The sequence below is a fragment of the Budorcas taxicolor genome, chromosome 21, assembly GCF_023091745.1.
Source record: "Budorcas taxicolor isolate Tak-1 chromosome 21, Takin1.1, whole genome shotgun sequence".
Classification (NCBI taxonomy): domain Eukaryota; kingdom Metazoa; phylum Chordata; class Mammalia; order Artiodactyla; family Bovidae; genus Budorcas; species Budorcas taxicolor.
Genome location: NC_068930.1, coordinates 62170990 through 62189434, shown reverse-complemented (window position 1 = coordinate 62189434; position 18445 = coordinate 62170990). Strand labels below are relative to the sequence as shown.

The window sequence follows — 18445 nt, the reverse complement described above, 5'->3', positions numbered from 1 at the left end:
AACTCAGCCAAGCCAGGGACACCCCACGATGAGCGATTTTGGGAAAGGATTGTGTTTGATGTTTCACAGAAAAAGCACTGAAGAAGTTCATCATGGGGAAAATGAGACTCCTTCTGGATTACCTCTCCTTCACTCTACAGGTTGTCCTTTGAATTCTGTATTCTTTTTTCTGGCAGCGTTGGGTCTTAGTTGAAGCATGCGGGCTCTTCACTGTGGAGCACAGTCTTCTCTAGTTGCAGCTGGCGGGCTTGGTTGCCCCGCGTCATGCAGGATCTTAGCTCCCCAACCAGGGATCGAACCCACATCCCCTGCCTTGCAGGGCTGATTCTTAACCACTGGACCACCAGGGAAGTCCCTTTCTATCTTTTCAGTGTTAGGGTTTCTAAAGGCCTGTTTTTACCAAGGCTGACAGAGTCACGTGGCTCAGTGACATCCTCGTCCCAGTCATTTCTTAGGAAACATTTCTGTGTCTGCTTGGTCTCAGTGAGGCTCTCAGCTCCACCTCTGGTGACCTTTGCTTCTGTTCATGGGGCTTTAGCACCTGGTCCCTGAGAAGCACGTAAAGGCTTCCCAGATCTCCTAATCCAGCTGCAACAAAGCCACAAGATCACTCCTTTCTCTGTATCTTTCCTTGTTCTGAACAAGAGCACAAGGGCTTGGGGAAAATAACACAGCAGCTCCTTACAAAGTTAATCACTCACACACCATAGGGCCCAGTGACCCCATTTCTAGTTATTTAACCAAGAGAAATATGAACATGTCTATACCAAGAAAGCATGTCTATACCCTATTTGTGAGTGTTCACAGCAGCTTTTTTTTACAAAAGTAAAAATTTGCGAACAGCTTATGTATTCATCAACGGTTGAACAGGATAAGCAAACTGTGGTATATACATATCATGGAATACTGTTCAGCTGTAACAGAAAGGAACTATTTAAATATCCAACATTGTGGGTGAATCACAAAAACACTGCTAAATAAAGGAAGCAAGAAAAAGAAAAAACCCAGGCACTGCATGATTCCATTTATGTGAGTTTCAAGAACAAGCAAATCTAATCTGTGATTTTAGAAAGCAGAACAGTGGTTGCTTCTGGGGTCAGGACAGACTAGAAGGCACAAGGAAGCTTTCTGGGGTGATAGTGATATTGTGTGTCATGATAGAGGTGTGGTTTACACTGGTGTATGCATTTGTCAAAACTGATCAGATGGTACACTTCAGATGGGTGCATTTCACTATATGTAAATTACACCTTGATGAGTCAAACAACAACAATATCATCAATAATAATATAATAATGAAACCACCCATGGTATCCTTTGGGAAATCATTCACTGATTCCCCACATACTGTTACAGTCTTCATGGTGCCTATTATTAAGTCTAGGGCATAGTTTTGATTCTGTTACACATATTCACACGTCTTGAAGAACCGTCCTGAACTAGTAGTGTCTATATAGCTGTCTATTCGTCCCTCCACCCTCTCCCTCTCCCCTTTTCTCTTTCCCTCACTTCTGTTCCTTTTGCAATTCCAAGCAATTCTTTCCAGTTGGGTGTAGGTCTTCCAAAACCTCTGGGGTAAAGCTGTATGATGTCTCTGCTTTTCTCAGAGCAGAGCAAACCAACTTTGTTGCAAGCTTTGTCTGTATGTGGGTCCCCTCACCCAGCCTGTGCCAAAGGGAAGGACGGGTTCTCCCCAAGGACCCCACGGACTGAATAATGACAAGGGTGGTCCTGCAGCAACCCCTGTCATGTGCTCTGTCAATGACTTTTTCAAATTGTGGCCACTGCACAGGCTGAGACTGCTACCGGTACCCACCACAGGGACCAAACCCAAAAAGAGAGAAAACTTGTCTCTTGCAAAAAAAAAAAAAATAGCTTAAGAAACTGATGTTGACAGGCCTCCGTTTCTCTCCTCCCTGCCCCTGCCCCCCACCCTGTGTGCTCTGTAAGCCCGACTCCTCACTCCCACCTTCAGAGGAAGCAGATTTAATACCCACGCTGAGAGAAGATGTTCTGTTATTTTTCACGGGAAATTAAACCCGACCCTGCTGTCAGTTAGCTCATGCCCAGGAAGGATGGATGGCCCAGGGTGCAGTGCTTAACCCCAGCTCAGAGCACGTCACCTGGCTGGGCGCCAACCATGACGTCACCTGCCACTGGGTGGGGGTGGGGACGGCAGGACAGGTTGGAGAGGCTTCATCTGGGTGATGGATGGTGGCGAGGCCAGCCTTGGTGTCACCTACAACGGTTCACCTCTGACACCGGCTTGGACCCACACATCCAGGGGACACTCAGGCTGCTCCTGTCTCTTTCAGCTCCCAACACTACCTCGTGTCCCGCGGAGGAGAGCTGGTGGTCGGGGCTGGTGATCGTCATTGCGGTATGCTGTGCCTCCCTAGTGTTTCTCACTGTGCTTGTCATCATTTGCTACAAAGCCATCAAGAGGTGAGTGTTCACCCAGCTCTGGAGCCAGAGGGGACTCGAACTGGGCTCAGGGCTCCTCCACCCACCTCCACTCATTTTTGTTTTTTTAATAATAAAAATTGTTAAGCATTTAAGAAGCAGAAAGAATGTACAAAGAACACCCGCCTACCTTCACCCTGATTCAACAGTTATCAAGATCTGGCTAATACTTACTGTTTCCTGTTCCTTGTATCTTTTTCTTTGCTGAAGTATATTAAAGTTGATCTCAGATATTATCCCCCACCCCCCATCATTTTAGGGGGTTCTACGAGCATTTGATGAGCACTGATTATATGTCAGGCTGGAGGCAGGATAAAGCTCCTCTACCTGTAAGTGGCAGGCCCCGCTGCCAGGGCCTCACTCCAGGCCTGGGAGGATGGAAATAATTATTGCAGGGTGGGTGACGAATCCCCTGGAGGGGGCACCATGCTGGTTTGGAGCTGGAAATGGGTTTTAGAATCTGATCAAAATTCAGACTCCAGTTCAAGCTGTGTGACCAGAAGGAAATCACCTTTCTGGCCCTCAGTTTCCCTATCAGTAAAACGGGGGTAAAGAATAATTATCTTGCCCCCAGGGAGTGGTGAGATGCCCTCTGTGAATGGTCTGCACAATATGTGGCAGTGCTACATGGTCAGCAGTGCCTGGTATAAGTGTGTGCTCACCAAGAGCTGCACCAGCTTTCACTGTTTCCATAGTGGAAGATGGAAAAAGGATGAGAGAGAGGAGCGAGGTTCTCTTGGGAGGAGAAGTAGAGATGCCTCGGAGAAGGTCTTCTGTGAATGCTTTGGCCAACTGATGCGAAGAGCTGACTCACTGGAAAAAGACTTGGATGCTGGGAAAGATTGAGGGCAGGAGGAGAAGGAGGCGGTAGAGGAGGAGATGGTTAGATACCGTCACTGACTCAATGGACATGAGTTTGAGCAAACTCCAGGAGATACTGAAGAACAGGGAAGCCTGGCATGCTGCAGTTCATGGGGTCCCAAAGTCAGAGACAGTTAGTGACTGAACAACAACAAGGCTGGGTTTTGAAGGATGAATAGGAGTGCTCCCAAAGGGTCATGAATGAACCAAATAGCATATTATCTTTCAGTAACACTTGCTGTTATTTCTCTTAACTACCATCTCGCTTTGATGCTTTTGAACTGTGGTGTTGGAGAAGACTCTTGAGAGTCCCTTGGACATCAGGGAGATCAAACTAGTCAATCCTAAAGAAAATCAATCCTGAATATTCATTGGAAGGACTGATGCTGAAGCTGAAGCTCCAATACTTTGGCTACCTGATGCAAAGAACTGACTCATTTGAAAAGACCCTGATGCTGGGAAAGACTGAAGGCAGGAGAAGGGGATGATAGAGGATGAGATGATTGTATGGCATTACTGATCCAATGGACATGGGTTTGAGCAAACTCTGGGAGATGGCAAAGGACAGGGAAGCCTGGTGTGCTGTAGTCCATGGGGTCGCAAAGAGTTGGACATGACTGAGTGACTGAACAACACCATCTCACTTTGCCTTTCAAACAAGGTTATCAGGCACCTTGTTGAGTTGGGGTCTGAAGCTCAACATTGTTATTGTTGAGGCCTGAGGCCGAGGTGTTACAACACAGTAGCTCTGGCGCCATCCCTCGATTTCCAGTTCTTAGCCTCCTCCCAAAAAATGGCCTCCCTGGCCTTGGGGGACATTCAGTCAGTTCAGTGGCTCGGTGTGTCCGACTCTTTGTGACCCCATGGACTGCAGCACACCAGGCTTTGGGGGATGTCAGGGGACAATATAATCAAAAGAGGAACAATAATGTTGCTTACAAAACACCAGAGGATTTGTTAATATGTTTTTAAGAAAGTTTGTTTTTAATTCCCTAAGGCCCAAAGTTAGAGGATCTCTATTGAGCAATCATAAGACCAAAGTTATTTAAACTTTACCCTTTTAATCAGTTGTTCTATGTGATTTCACTTTAATAATTCAAAAGCAGAAAGAGTAAACATCAAGTTGAAAGTCTTAAAACCTGCATATGGTCAGGCACCCAGGGCGAAGGGCCTCATCAGGCCAACAGCCGGGACCAGGCAGGAGAGGCAGGAGTCACGTGAACTCTGATGTGGATGAAAAATCGTTTCAGCTGAGAGCCTGCTGCAGCGGAAGGAGGATCTTAAGAAGCAGAGCAGGGCAGACATTCAAAAGCACCAAGCATCAGGAAGCCCTTGTGATGGGGGTGGGGATGGGGATATGGGGGGTGTGGGGGGGGGGTTGGAGATGAGGGTAGAGGGAGGCTGGAGGAAGCCCCAAGCCCGACGGGGATGTGGTTGTCCCACCAGGTGTAGCTGCTGGCCCATGATTCAGCAGACACAGGGAGCTAATGAAGGTTTTAGGGAAAGTGTTCAAGATCCACCCGGGGCACTGCCAGAGAGTGGGGGCACTAGTCCCCTCAAGGACCCCCTCTCAGAGACAGGCTGCATCATGCTTTCTTTTTTTTAAGATTCTTTTCTCTCCCATATAGACCATTACAGAGTACTGAGTAGAGGTCCCTGTGCTTTACAGTAGGTCCTTGCATGCTAAGTTGCTTTAGTCGTATCCAACTCTTTGCCACCCTATGGGTTATGGCCTGCCAGGCTCCTCTGTCCACGGAATTCTCCAGGCAAGAATACTGGAATGGGTTGCCATGCCCTCCTCCAGGAATCTTCTTGACCCAGGGATCAAACCCACCTCTCTTATGTCTCCTGCATTGGCATGTGAGTTCTTTACCACTATTGCCACCCGTGAAGCTCTGTAGTCCTTATTAGTTATCGATTAATATTTTATCTATAGAAGTGTGTATACGTCAATCCCAGTCTTCCAGTTTATCACTCCAACCCATCCCCTGGTGGGTTTCCCTGGTGGCTGAGTAGAATCCACCGGGCAATGCAAGAGATGCGAGTTCCATCCCTGGGTCAGGAAGATCCCCTGGAGAAGGAAATGGCAACACACTCCGGTATTCTTGCCTGGAAAATCCTATGGACAGAGGAGCCTGGCGGGCTACAGTCCATGGGCTTGAAAAGTGTCAGACACGACTTAAGCGACTGAGCACAAACTTATTAAAAAGATGAGGCATGCATCTTTTCGAATTATGGTTTCAAAATGCATCATCTTTTTAATAAACTGAGGCTCTTCCAAAAGATATGCTTCTGCCTCTTCTCTGCTCCAAAACTCTCCTGAAGAAACGGGCTACCTGCTCCAACCGTGGGAGGGCTGGGCGAACCTAACAGGAGAAGCAGCTCCCTTGGATGTCTCCCCTCTGTGCCGTGTCTGCTGCGTCTGTCCTGCCGGGCTTGGTTTCCGCGGAGCTGGAGGACTCCGGGAAGGCGAGGGGAGGCACCACCCCACCTCCCGTCAGAGCACCAAAGGAGCCTCCCTTGTCTCCTTCCACCAGCTTTGGGTCTTGGGTCCCGAGGCTGTCAGCCGCCTGGCAAAACAGATAACTGACTTCAGATGGCTCAGTGGATCGCTTCCAAGGCGTGAATGGGACGCCTTCCGGGGTGTGGGCGGGGCTTCCTCCCCGGGGGGTGTGGACGGGGCTTCCCCTACCTTGTGGGCGGGGCTCCAGCCAAAGGAATGGGCGGAGCTCCCTCCAGGGGCTTGGGCAAGTCCTGAGAACAGTAGAATTTCTGAAGCATTTCGCGAATAACAGAGGTGCGAGCTGTTAGCACCCCCAGGACAGAGGAGGGACGCAGTACCAGGGAAATCTACAGGGCCTGGAGACTCAAAAGAGGGGCTAATCAGCAGGGCCTGTGGTTGGAACTGCTGGAGATGCAGCCCTAAAGAACAAGTGCAGGGAGAAAACTCCCCAACCTTTCTCCAGCTCCCAGATATCCTGAGGTGCCTCCCATTGGCTGAAACAGGGGAGCCCAGGAGATACCTGCAAAGGTGTCAGCACCCCGGCCCGTGTAGTAAATGGAGCGCAGTCCTTTTCTGTCTTGGCGCCAAAATCTGCACCCTCTTCTGGGGCAAAACCCAGCCCTCTGCCTGTCCAGATCCTCACGGTCCAGAGAGGGCGTACCTGGCGTCCTAAGATGCATCATTAGTGTCAGGAGTGGGTGCTACTCGCGGCCAGTGGAGGCAACAATAGAGCCTGGTTCTCCCAGGACCCTCCTGGAAGGTAGCTTGACTTGGGGAAGATGGATCAGCCCCTTGTGGGCTGCGGAAGGAGGAGGCAGCAGAAGTTACACCCAGGCAGGATAGCAAACGCCCCCTCCCTGCTCCCCCAGCCGACCTCTGTATGAGACAGCCTGGCCAAGCAGCTGTCTGTGTCCATTTCTCTCCAGAGTAAATGGAGGATTTCTTCCTCACAGTCAATTCTCTTTGGTTAATAATTCATCTGAAACATGCCTTTTCTCTTGGGAAACAAAAGCATTGCATGTCACTGTGAAACCATTAGAAGGGAGATTCAGTGATAAACCCTGCTTTCTTAAAAAAAAAAAAAGAAAAAAATCCCTCTCACAGCCTGGAGTCCTCGCAGAGGACTTCCTAAAGATCTTTGTGAATGGCCGCAACACAGCCTTACGGAGCCAGATTGCTGGAAGGATGGTTCTAGAATCAATTGGGATGGAAAGGAGGTGATTCTGCATGTGCTAGCTTGGCTAGGCGTGTGGGGTGTGGCCTTGGGGAGGGGAGGGCACTGGGGAGCAGATGCAGACAGAGCACGCCCTCCATGCCCTCGCTAGTCATTGACCTTGATAGCAGGAAGGTGGGGTGTGGTCAGCACTTTCTACATACAGACCCCGCTTCCCAGGTGGTGCTAGTAGGGAAAGAACCCACCTGCCAATGCAGGAGACATAAGAGACACCAGTTTGACCCCTAGGTCGGGAAGATCTCCTGGAGGAGGAAATGGCAACCCACTCCAGTATTCTTGCCTGGAGAATCCCATGCGCAGAGGAGCCTCGCAGGCTACAGTCCATGGGGTCGCAGAGTCAGACACGACTGAAGTGACTTAGCACGCATGCACACACATACACACTCAGTGGATCAAATTTCATCTTGTGACTCAACAAACATTCCCAATGTCCCAGCTCGGCTGGGTGATAAGGTGCTCAGAGAGTATCCAGGTTGGGGAAGCCCAGAGGAAGGGGACCTCACCCAGACCATGGCCCCTGAGAAGTTTTTTTGGATGAGGATGGGCATCCCATGTGTAAACCAGTGGGACTAACACATGCAGTGGCCCCCAAGTCCCCTGTCAACCCAAATTCTGGAGATTTCCCCACCATGGGAGGCCCACACAGTTTGCATTTCAGTGGCTCATTGCCCTGGCTTTGGCGAGAACAACTTCTTTATCCACAGGCACAGGATGGTCAGGCCCCAGAGCTCTTGGGTGTTCTGGATGTCGTGCTCCATCCAGGCCACCTCCCCACCCAGGGCCTGGCATGTACCTGTCATCAGACTGCAGGATGGCCTGGAGCTGTTTAAAGAACCCAGGACTGGGTATCCAGAGCCCTGCATTCCATTCCCAGCCCCAGCCCAGCTCAGTGGGTATCACTGCCCTCATCTGTAATGTGGGGGAGCCCTCCTAGTCTCTACCCAGCTCCCTAAGCTTTTGTTTCCCAGCCCTGGGATGTTGGCAGGACCAATGCCACCAGGCCCTTCCACTGCCAGATGTGTAAATACTGGGCCAGGTCCCAGGGCTGTGCTTGGCCTGGGCACTCTGGTAGTGGGCACTTCCAGCACGGCCCCTGGCCTCACTGCCCACACTTCTGCAAGGACAGCTGTGTGTTAATCATACCCACCCCACCCACCGCCCCAACAGTTCAGTCACTCAGTCATGTCCGACCCTTTGCGACCCCATGGACTGCAGCACGTCTGGCCTCCCTGTCCATCATCAACTCCCAGAGTTTACTCAAGCTCATGCCCATTGAGTCGGTGATGCCATCCAACCATCTCATCCTCTGTCGTCCCCTTCTCCTCCCGCCTTCAATCTTTCCCAGCATCAGGGTCTTTTCTAATGAGTCAGCTCTTCGCATCAAAGGTGGCCAAAGTATTGGAGTTTCAGCTTCAACATCAGTCCTTCCAATGAACACTCAGGACTGATCTCCTTTAGGATGGACTGGTTGGATCTCCTTGCAGTCCAAGGGACTCTCAAGAGTCTTCTCCAACACCACAGTTCAAAAAGCATCAATTCTTTGGTGCTCAGCTTTCTTTATAGTCCAACTCTCACATCCATACATGACCACTGGAAAAACCATAGCCTTGACTAGACGGACCTTTGTTGGCAAAGTAATATTATTACAATGGGAGAGTCGTGTCTGGAGGGAAGACCTAGGCTCTGTGAGCAGGGAGGAGGAACCTTGTCCACGGTGAGACAAGGACAAGCTCCAAGGTGCACGGTGTCCACTGCCCGGGTAGAAGGGCCAGGGAGCACCCCACAGGCATGAGGACTCCCAACACTGAGGCCGCTGTCCTAGGTGGGTTTGTGGCCTCCACCCTTCATCCGGAGAAGAGACCTGTGTGGCAGAGACATGGCCCCACCCCTCCCAGGCCCCTCCCAGGCCCCTCCCCGGAGTCATCCCCACTCCCCAGGCACTGGAAGAGCGCCCTGCCTCCTTTGGCTGCGCACAACGTGGGTCCTGCACCCTCTGCCATCGATTAGCCATTAAGTCATTTGACAGCCATTTCCTTCTAATTTACAGGGTATTGGCTGAAAGACCAATAAAAGGCTGTGGAACAGTTTGGCAGACCCTGCAGGCCGCTAATTGCAGACAACGAGCAAGCCTGCGGCTCCTGGGAGCAAGCGGCAGTGTGTGCGCGTGCCCGAGCGTTCCCGGGCACGCGCGTCAGCTTTTTGTGGTCAAGTTGCTTCCAGTAGAACAGGCACTTTTGAACACCCAGGTCTGCTTGATGGGCCTTAGGACCCACTGACTGGCACAGACTGCTCACACATATTTATTGAGCACCTACTGTGTGCTGGGGCCTAGACTAGGCATTGGGGATGTAGTGATAAACAAGACTGGCTTCCTGTTTACCTCCTCCAACTGGGGGAAGCAGGTCAAACATATATACACACCAGCAGATTAATAAATGAACTGTTTTTAAAAAAACTATGAATGCTATGAAGAGGGAAAAAATGAACCTCAGGGTAATGAGGGGGAGGAAGAGAAGGGGGGAAAGCGAGGTTGCTTCCCCCATCCCAAGTGTCAGGAGTGTTACGCATGCCCCTTGAGGGGGCTTATGGTTGGAAAGCATGGTTAGGGCTTTGAATGCTCATTATCACTTTTTAATTCAATTTTTTATTTTACTAAAGCAATACATGCAAGTAATTAAAAAAGTAAAATGAGCCTCAGCCTATTCAGAAAACCAACAGCCCCCTGATTGTCCCTCTTTCTCCCCCAAATCTCATTTGTAAGAAGGAACCACTTTTTAAAAAATATTAATTTGCTTTTTATTTGGCGGTGTCAGGGCTCAGTTGTGGCACATGGTCTCTCCTGGTGCGGCCCAGGCTTAACTGCTCCGTGGCAGGTGGGGTCTTAGTTTCCTGATCAGGGGTTATATCCATGTCCTCTGCATTGCAAGGTGAATTCTTAACCCCTGAACCACCAGGGAAGTCCCAAAGGCAACCACTTTTGAGTGTGAGTTGTTTCTTCTGGTATTTCCCTCCATGTTCTAAGTGATATGGATACTCTACATTTTCTGTTGATTTTAAACATTATCCACTGATTTTTCACTATAGAAGGTACAAGATTTAGAAACCTAATACTACTCTGAAATGTATATTACAAAACACATGCCCTCTTCCCAACTGCTTCCTCGAGGTACCTCCAATGAGTGGATCAATGACTACCCAAGGTCCCCTCCGTATGACAGTGTATAAATATTGTTCACAGCTGAGTCACATAGTGTACTATGACTAGTTTCCTTCTCTGGAGTTAGCAGTGCCTTCTCCCAATACATCAGGTGATCAATTTGTCGGTTCCGTGTTTGTCTGGGAGATTCCGTCCTCCTCTCCAGGTAGACGGTAGCTCTCTGGGCTTGATGTGCAGCCATTGGGCTATCGCTGTCTTCAGCAGCTTTCCAAGCCTCCCCTCTGGGAACCTTTCGCACTCAGCTCTCTCCCTCTCTGTCTCCCACTCCAATTCTTCGTTTCTTTAGCTTGACTCCATCATAGAAGATTTTTCCAAAGTCTTTCCTGAATCATAGACTCAATAGCAAATCAGTCAGTGAAGTTAGTTTTCTTTTTAGGGTTTACATTGTTTGGGGAGCTTTGGGGTGCCCCAGCAGAGGGTTAGTTCTTACTGAGTGTGTGGCAAGTTGAGAAGTCGTGGTTCCCCGGGCAGCTGGGAGACTGTGGAGGAGGGCAGGAGAGATCCCTGTGTTGTCTGAGCCTGAATACGCCTCCGTGGTCATAGGAGGAAGCTGTAGCCCAGGTCATGGAGGTTTCCAGCCTTCCTCTCACATTCTTTGAGGACTCAGGGAGCTGGCCTCCTGGCTTCCAGCTGAGTCCTTACTGCTCACTCAAGACCCAGCTCAAACACACCTCCTCAGTGACGGTGCCCTGGGCTGGGGTGGGCCTTTCTTTCTCACCAGGTTCTTTGGGTTGTAGCTGTCCCTTGATTTGCATTTCTGCTTTCTGCTCTAGGTCAGTTAAAAACTGTTGGTGTTTGCATGTCTGTGTGCTTGCGCACAAGTGTGTGAGTGACTGTGTGCACACACACATTGGAGGGGGAAGCTGTCGTCCTGTCTCACCCATGTTGTCTCTCTCCCCCACAGCGCCTGGCATGTGCCTGGCAGGTAGTAACTCTTCCATGACTTTCCGTGTCATGAATGGAAGCTTGTTTGTGTAGATTTGAGAAATTCCACCTTTAAAACTGACTCATGGTAAAGAATCCACCTGCAATGCAGGAGATCCAGGTTCTGTCCCTGGGTCTGGAAAATTCCCTGGAGAAGGAAATGGCAATCCACTCCAATATTCTTGCCTGGAGACTCCCACGGACAGAGGACCCTGGCGGGCTACAGTCCTTGGGGTCGCAAGAGTCGGACATGATTGAGCAACTAACACCCCTCTCCAAGGGGCCTGCATGCTGTGGCAGGTGATGAAATCCCCTCCCGACGGTAGGAGGCAGGCATAGGGGCCAGCTGCTCTGTGTGCCTGGGACCCAGTGGGGCCGTGGAGCCCAGGGCTGGCAGATGGGAGACTCAGACAAGTCCCTGCTGCTTAGACCTTTCTATCCCCAAGAAACTCCATTCTCTTGGAACTCAGCTCTCCAGATACACTGGGTCAAGGTCATGGGGCAGGGTAAGGGGATAGCAGTTCCTCATATAAGGAGTCCTCAAGGGCTCCCACGGCACTCAGAATAAGATCCAGAGGCCTTGGGACCCGAGTCCCAGAACGTCTGCAGCGCCATCTTTCAGCTGGTTCAGCAGCCATGGCTGAACACGGAAGCCCTGGGCAGGGGGTGGGGATAGGGGCAGTGAACACAGGGGGCTCGACTGAGTGGGGCTGTTCATCAGCCACATGCCTGGCTCACCTTCCGTGGTGATGGCAGAGGATTCGGGGCGAGAAATGGGGTGCTGCTTCTCATCATCAGGGGACACCCTCAGAGGCCCAGAAAGGCTGTTTATGGTGGGGTTTTTTTTGGCTTCTTAACCCAGCTTTGGAGAAGTCTGCGGTGTACAGAGGTGTCTCATGGTGGAACTCTGTGTATGTGAGCGTGCATGTGTGTGTGTGTGTGTGTGTGTGTGTGTGTGTGTGTGTACAGTGCATATGTATGCGTGTGTGGATAGGCATGTATGGATGTATATGTGCCCGTGTGTGTGGATGTGTATTATTGAGTGTGTATATGGACATGGATGTGTGTGTGGTGTGATGTGGTGTGTGTACAGTGCGTATGTATGCGTGTGTGGATAGGCATGTATGGGTATATATGTGCGTGTGTGTATGTGTATTACTGAGTGTGTATATGGACATGGATGTGTGTGTGGTGTGATGTGGTGTGTGTACAGTGCGTATGTATGCGTGTGTGGATAGGCATGCATGGGTATATATGTGCATGTGTGTGTGTATGTGTATTATTGAGTGTGTGTATGGGCATGGATGTGTGTGTGGTGTGATGTGGTGTGTGTGTGTTGGGGGTAGGCCGTGGGGAGGATAAGTACCTTTGGAAGAGGGAGTCTGAGACCTTTAACCTCACGTCGCTAAGAACAGACCCTCTGTGGGCTGCGGGACACAAGAAACGAGCCAGCAGCCCCCACTCTCAGGCTCTCAGAGCTATTCTTTGCCTCCTGCTCCCCCCACCCCCCACAGAGCAGGGGGCTGAGGGGGGAACCCATCACAGCGCTGTCAGCAGGAACCGCAAGGGGGTCCTGGCTCTCCCTGCCCAGGCATTCTGCTGGCAGTAAGCCATCAGGGCCGCCTTCCAAGCAGAGAACATGGGGCGCCCAGGGTGGGAGTTTTCTTGAGGTGGGAGCCCCCCCCCCGGCGACATTTGGGAATCAGACATGGAGCCAAGGGAAATCTCACTTTCCTTTTTCTTGGTTTTAGGAACCAGGCCATGTAGGCAGCCGTGTGTGCCCAGCTTTTCCCGCACCCAGGCAGAGGGGCCTTTCTCTGATTTAGCAGGAAACCCCAGGTGGCTCACAGGGGCCGGGCTGGGTCCCCACCAGCCCTCCTAGCACTCAGGAGCCCCAGGGGGTGCACATTAGGTAGGAAGCCTCTGCAGCCTGGAGACCACTGGCAACAGGAGCAGCTCTGCACGGACCCCTTTCCCACGGCGTCGTCCTGAGAACTAACATGCACTTATGGAGCACTTACTGTACGCCAGATGCTCCTTGAAGGGCTTGACATGCATTAATGTATTTTTTAATCCTCCCCATAGGACTATGAAATGGACTCTTGTTGTGCCCATTTTATAGACCAGGAAACTGAGGCATGGTGAGGTTAAGTGACTTGTCCAAGGTTACACAGCCAGAAAGTGGGAGAGCTGGGTTTAGTGAGCCAGACATCTGCTTCCCAGCCCTTCCGCAGCATCACCCTAAAGTGCTGTGCTGAGAGAGAGGATGGGGATGAGGGTGGGTGTTCAAGGCAGAGCATTGTCCTGCTGTAGGTAAAATTCCAGTGTCCACCAGGCTCCAGTGAATCGCAGAAGGGCTTCGGGAATGGGCTGGGGCAGTGGCCCAGGGAGCAGAGTGGCTGACAGCTCAGCTCCATGGGGGAGGGGAGCAGACCAAGTGTACTTCTCGGGAGAGCCCTTGGGACAGCCCATTCTCCCCTCACCGTGCCCAGGCTCTTGGACTGCTCCTGAGAGGTGCTGCGCTAGCCAAAAGTTGCCCTCTTTGCTGGATGGAGCCCCCACTGAGACCCCCTTTCCTGCCTGAGAAGCTGGCTGAGCCATTGAGAAGGCACTGAGAATCCCCCTGGGATTCTCTCCTGGTCCTGACCCCAGTGCCCCTCCAGCCACCATACCCTCCACCCAAGCCCCAGGAATGGGGGTCTCACAGCCAGCAGCCTGGCTTTAGAAATGTCTCCTCTCCTCCTGGCAGAAGGAGTCCTGCTCATTTCCTACCCTGTCCCTAAAAAGGGCTGGAACTCCGTGCCCGCCGGACTCTACCCATCTCCCTGTAAGTTCCAGGATTCCTTCATCTTGGCATTATCTACCCTCAAAGGCCCTTAAGCCTCATCTCCCCTGTCCTTACCTGTTTCAGGTGACTTCTCAGAGCCTAGCCCAAGACTGAATATTTATCGGGGAGAAAAGCAGAAAAATCTTTGGGCCCAGAGATTTTTGCAGGGAGAGTGGGCAGAGTTTTTTGTCTTTATTTTCTGGAATTCTGATTCTGACGAAATCCCTCTATATTGATGATAAATTTAGGAATGTCAGTTAAGTCCCTGCAGGGCCTCATGTTGGGGGCCACACAGGATCTCACTGTAAGAAAATGCACCCCCCACCCCCAATTTTCCAGATCAGGTAGACCTCACTGAGTCAGAAATCAAGCCCACACAGCAAGGTCAGAACTGCTTGAGGCCCCTGGAAAGGGGTGGGTGGGAGAGAGGAAGAGTAAGAGAAACAGAAGGAGAAAGGCCCCTGGGAGAGGGAGACTCAGAGTCTGTCATTTCCAGGAGCCCATCACAAACAAGGCAACTCGTCGGAGCCTTTTCTGAGTTCCAGAAAGCGTCTGTGAGCATCTATAGGAATGGGGTTTTGGCGACCCTAGAACGCGCCATGTGCTGGATTAAAGCAAGATGACACAGGCTTCTGGGAGCCGGGTCTTGAGAACTTTGGGGAATCTCCAAGAGGAGGGTGGCAGAGGGCCTTCCCAAGGTGATGGGAGCACAGGACCCATTTGGGGATGGAGGCTGGGGAAGGCCCGCTTTATCATCAGTAGCAGCAGAATGGTGATTCAGTAGAAAGGTGTCTGGGTCAAGACATGGTAGGAGTGAGTGGTGCTCCAAGCCCCACCACAAACTGGTGGAGGGTCATCGGGCAAGTCACAGCTCTCCCAAAGCCTCAGCTTCCCCATGAAATGAATCTCGCAACTTCAGGCCTGGCTTCTTCAGGGGAACATTGTGAGAGGAGACAAGACAACCTGTGGCTGCTCATCGTGTCGCCTCTGAACAGGCCTGATGGTCCCATTCCCCTGAAACTGCTGATAACCACCGCACAGAACCCCCTTCCCTAAACTAATCGCCAACAGCCTGATCCCACAGGCATCAAACTGTCACTGCCTACCAGTCCTCCCGCTGGGTTTGGGGAGGCGCTAGGGACATTTGAGAAGGCAGAAGCAATCAATCCCTAGGCTTTCAATGATGACCGTAAACATTCAGTTTAGTCAACACACAATGAAGGCCAGTTCAGGCTCAGCCCCAGCATTTTTGGGGATACAGAAGGTGACCGAGCTGCCACCTCTTAGGCCTCAGGTCCACCCAAGTGACAGCAGGATTATGCCACGGGGTCAGGCTACACAGCATGTAAGGTGTGGACCCATCAGGAGGCTGTGGTCACTCAAGCCTGGGGCCGGGAGCTAAAGCCTTTCTGAACCCCAAAAGAGAGGAGGTGGAATCTGAGCCAGGCCGGAAAGCAATGCTGCAAATTCAGTCTCAGCAAGTGAGCACAAGCCTTCTCAAAGCTTCCCTCCCAGCCTTCCCCATGCCCGGCGTGCCTAGGAGGAATGGTTCCTGGGGTTAAAGGGCCTTTGAAATGAGCTTCCAGTGGTGCAACAGGAAGTGTCTGAGAACCACGGGTGTGCACTGATTTAGTTTGGTCATTCACCATCACCATTTTGATCACTGCCATCCATCACCAGCATTCCCGTCACTGTCAGCACCGCCATCCACTCCACCACCAGCATTCCCGTCAGTGTCAGCACCCCTGCCTCCATTACCACCTCCACCGTCTCCGCTCACCATCACCACTGCCTTTACCATCGATGCTGCCACCCCATCATCACCATCCCCACCTCCACCGCCATGACCACCAACAGCACTACCTCCACCCGCCTCGTCACATTTTCCTCTTGCCTTTGACCACCCAGAGATAAGACTACAAAGCCCAACCCCTAGCACCTCGCCTCTTTTAACCCTCTGCACCCCAAACATTCGTCTTCATGTCGATTTGCTCATATCAAAGAGATCAACCGAAGGCTGACCAGAGTTCATACCAAGCTGAGCACACATCGTGGTTTGTCCAGAACAGTTCCAAGTCACACCTATTTTCCCTGCTTTGTTATTCATGATCCCCATATGCCTGACACAGCATATGGTTACCTTATAACATAAGACCACAAGGACTAGCACCCCAAGGATGCTGACCTGGACCAGAGCCTGGTAGGGTAACTGGGAGGGTAAGATATGCCCCCACCAGCCGCTGATAAACTAATGGATGTCTCTGCCTCCCCCTCCTTTGCCTTCCCCACTTCTCCACCTGCCCCCAGGAAACCCCTGAGAAAAGAGGAGAACGGCACTGGCGTTGCTGAGTACCCTATGACTTCCTCGCAGAGCAGCAAAGGGGTGGACGTGAACAGCGCTGTTGTGTGAGTCCGTAGGCCCTGGACTGCTGGCCAGAGGGACGCCTTGGTGGCACTGATGGATGCGGAAAAGCAGGTGGACACGAGCTGACACTGGGCTTGTCCAGGACTTCATCACCTTGCAGGCTTCGAGCCTCCCGAAGGAGAAAGCCTCCTTTGCCCAGCCTCGCCCCTTGATTAGCCCAAAGCACGGATGCCGCGGACACCAGGCTGAGCCAGGCTCACCGGCAGGCAGCCTCCGGGGTAACACCACCATCCGAGGCCCCATGTCTCTTCCTCGTCTTGTGTCTGATCCGCGGACTGTCCCCCAGCTTGTGCCCAAAGCACACACCCCAAGAAGGCTGGGAGCCTGTCTGCTGGGGCGAAAAGGCGCCCCCGCCCCTGTCACCTAAAGGAAACCTCCCCTCCCCACCAGGAAGCCCCCCTGCTTCTTCCCTGACCACGCCGTTCCCGACAGAAGCCATGGGCACAGCCACGAGACGTCCCCGTTCAAAGGTGCTCCCACCCATCTTCCCACCGCCCTGTCGCCGTCTCAGTCTTCAGGGCCTGCCTTCTCCCTCCCATCTCCATCACAGGGCCCTGGCTCCTGACTCCCCGCCACGGGGGCCTGTGCACCCCACCTGCAGAGTCCGGACTGAGCCGAGAAGCCTGTCACACCCCTGGGTGGGGTCTGACCATCCAGGGCAAAACAACACCCTGAACCCCAAGCCTGGAGCCCTGGAAGGATGGGGGCCACTACCCCTGTCCTCACACTCACTCCCACACCTGACCCTCAGAGGAACCGACGCTTCCCTGTGAGCCAGGCCCTGCCTTCCCCTGGCGGAGGCCACCCCATGCCAAACCCACCACTGGCGCTCCTGCCTGGGCCCCCCAGCCTGGTGCTGGGCCCCCGATGCTCCCTGAGGCCTGGTGCTCAGACCCTCCCCTGAGAGCCCCCAGGCCTGCATCATCCTGAGGGAGCCAGTGTGCTTGAAAGTCCCTTGTTCTGAAAGTGCTGAGCCCTCTGGAGTGGTTGCTGGATGAAGGGAAGGAAAGGAGATGGGAGGAGAGGGACGCTCCAGGCCTGGTGACCCCCGTCTACTGGCCGAGTGACCCCCACCTGCCAGCCTGTTTCTCCAGCAGCCAGTCACCCTGTGGGCACATTACTGGGGCCCCGGAGACAGCAGCCCTGTGCTTTTGCACTCCCGGAGGGTTGTGAGAACACTCCTGGCCCCTTGGTTCCCTCACCCTCCATGCACTTGCTGAGAGGAACCCGTCACAGCCAGTGGCTCTGCTCTCTGGCTACGTAGGGTCCAAGCCGGGGACCCTGTCTGCCTCCCAGACCACAAGTGTCAGTTGTTCTCTGGAGGGTGTTTGGGCCACAGGTGAGACTTTCACATCCAGGGGAGACAGACTGAAAACCAGTCCCCGTTTGGGCTGAACCTTGAAACATCCATCGTCTGGGAGCCCTGGTGCCCACGGAGGTGTCTGTGTGCCGAGAGCAGGGGAGAGGGTGAATGCGCGTGACCTTGGCCCAGGGCCTGTCGCCAGGTCAGTGGGTGCAGGCTGAGGACAGGCACAGGGCAGAGCCTCCCAGAAGGGGTCTTCCCTTCTTGTCAGTGATCCCCATGTGAGGGCTGGGTTTGGCTCTGGACTGGCTTTTGCTGTCCCTGTGGGCCCCCTGTGCGCCTTAGCACAGGGCCACTCCCTGCCCCCTCCCGTGGGTAGTTGACGGTAGGTACTCTGGTTCGTGCCCTCCACTTGCCAAGGATGCAGAGCTGAGTGACAAGCAGGCCAGAGGCTGTGGGCCCTCGGCAGGACAGACCCCACCCTAGCGTAGTTTCCTCACTGCCTGCAGGTCCTGCGGAGTCCCCGCCTGTTCCCTGAGCAGACACCCAGGCAGGATCCCAGCCCGACGCACACACTTTCCTGGGTCCAGAAGTGATGGGAGAGCGTCTTTGGCCAGAGGGAAGAATCCTGGCTAAGTGGTCGTGGAGTCCTGGGCAGTCAGTCCGGGGGGGACATCGATGGAGGCTG

At 52.7% G+C, this 18445-nt stretch overlaps 1 protein-coding gene across 1 annotated transcript in view; it reads left to right on the top strand.

The window, feature by feature from the left end:
- The window catches only part of PRIMA1 (proline rich membrane anchor 1), a 64911-nt gene extending 48472 nt beyond the window's left edge, over nt 1-16439 (top strand). Inside the window, exons 3-4 of the mRNA XM_052660096.1 lie at nt 2316-2445; nt 16337-16439. Of these exons, the coding sequence (XP_052516056.1) occupies nt 2316-2445; nt 16337-16439 (233 nt within the window). The remainder of the gene's footprint in view (nt 1-2315; nt 2446-16336) is intronic.
- The last annotated feature ends 2006 nt before the right edge of the window (nt 16440-18445 follow it).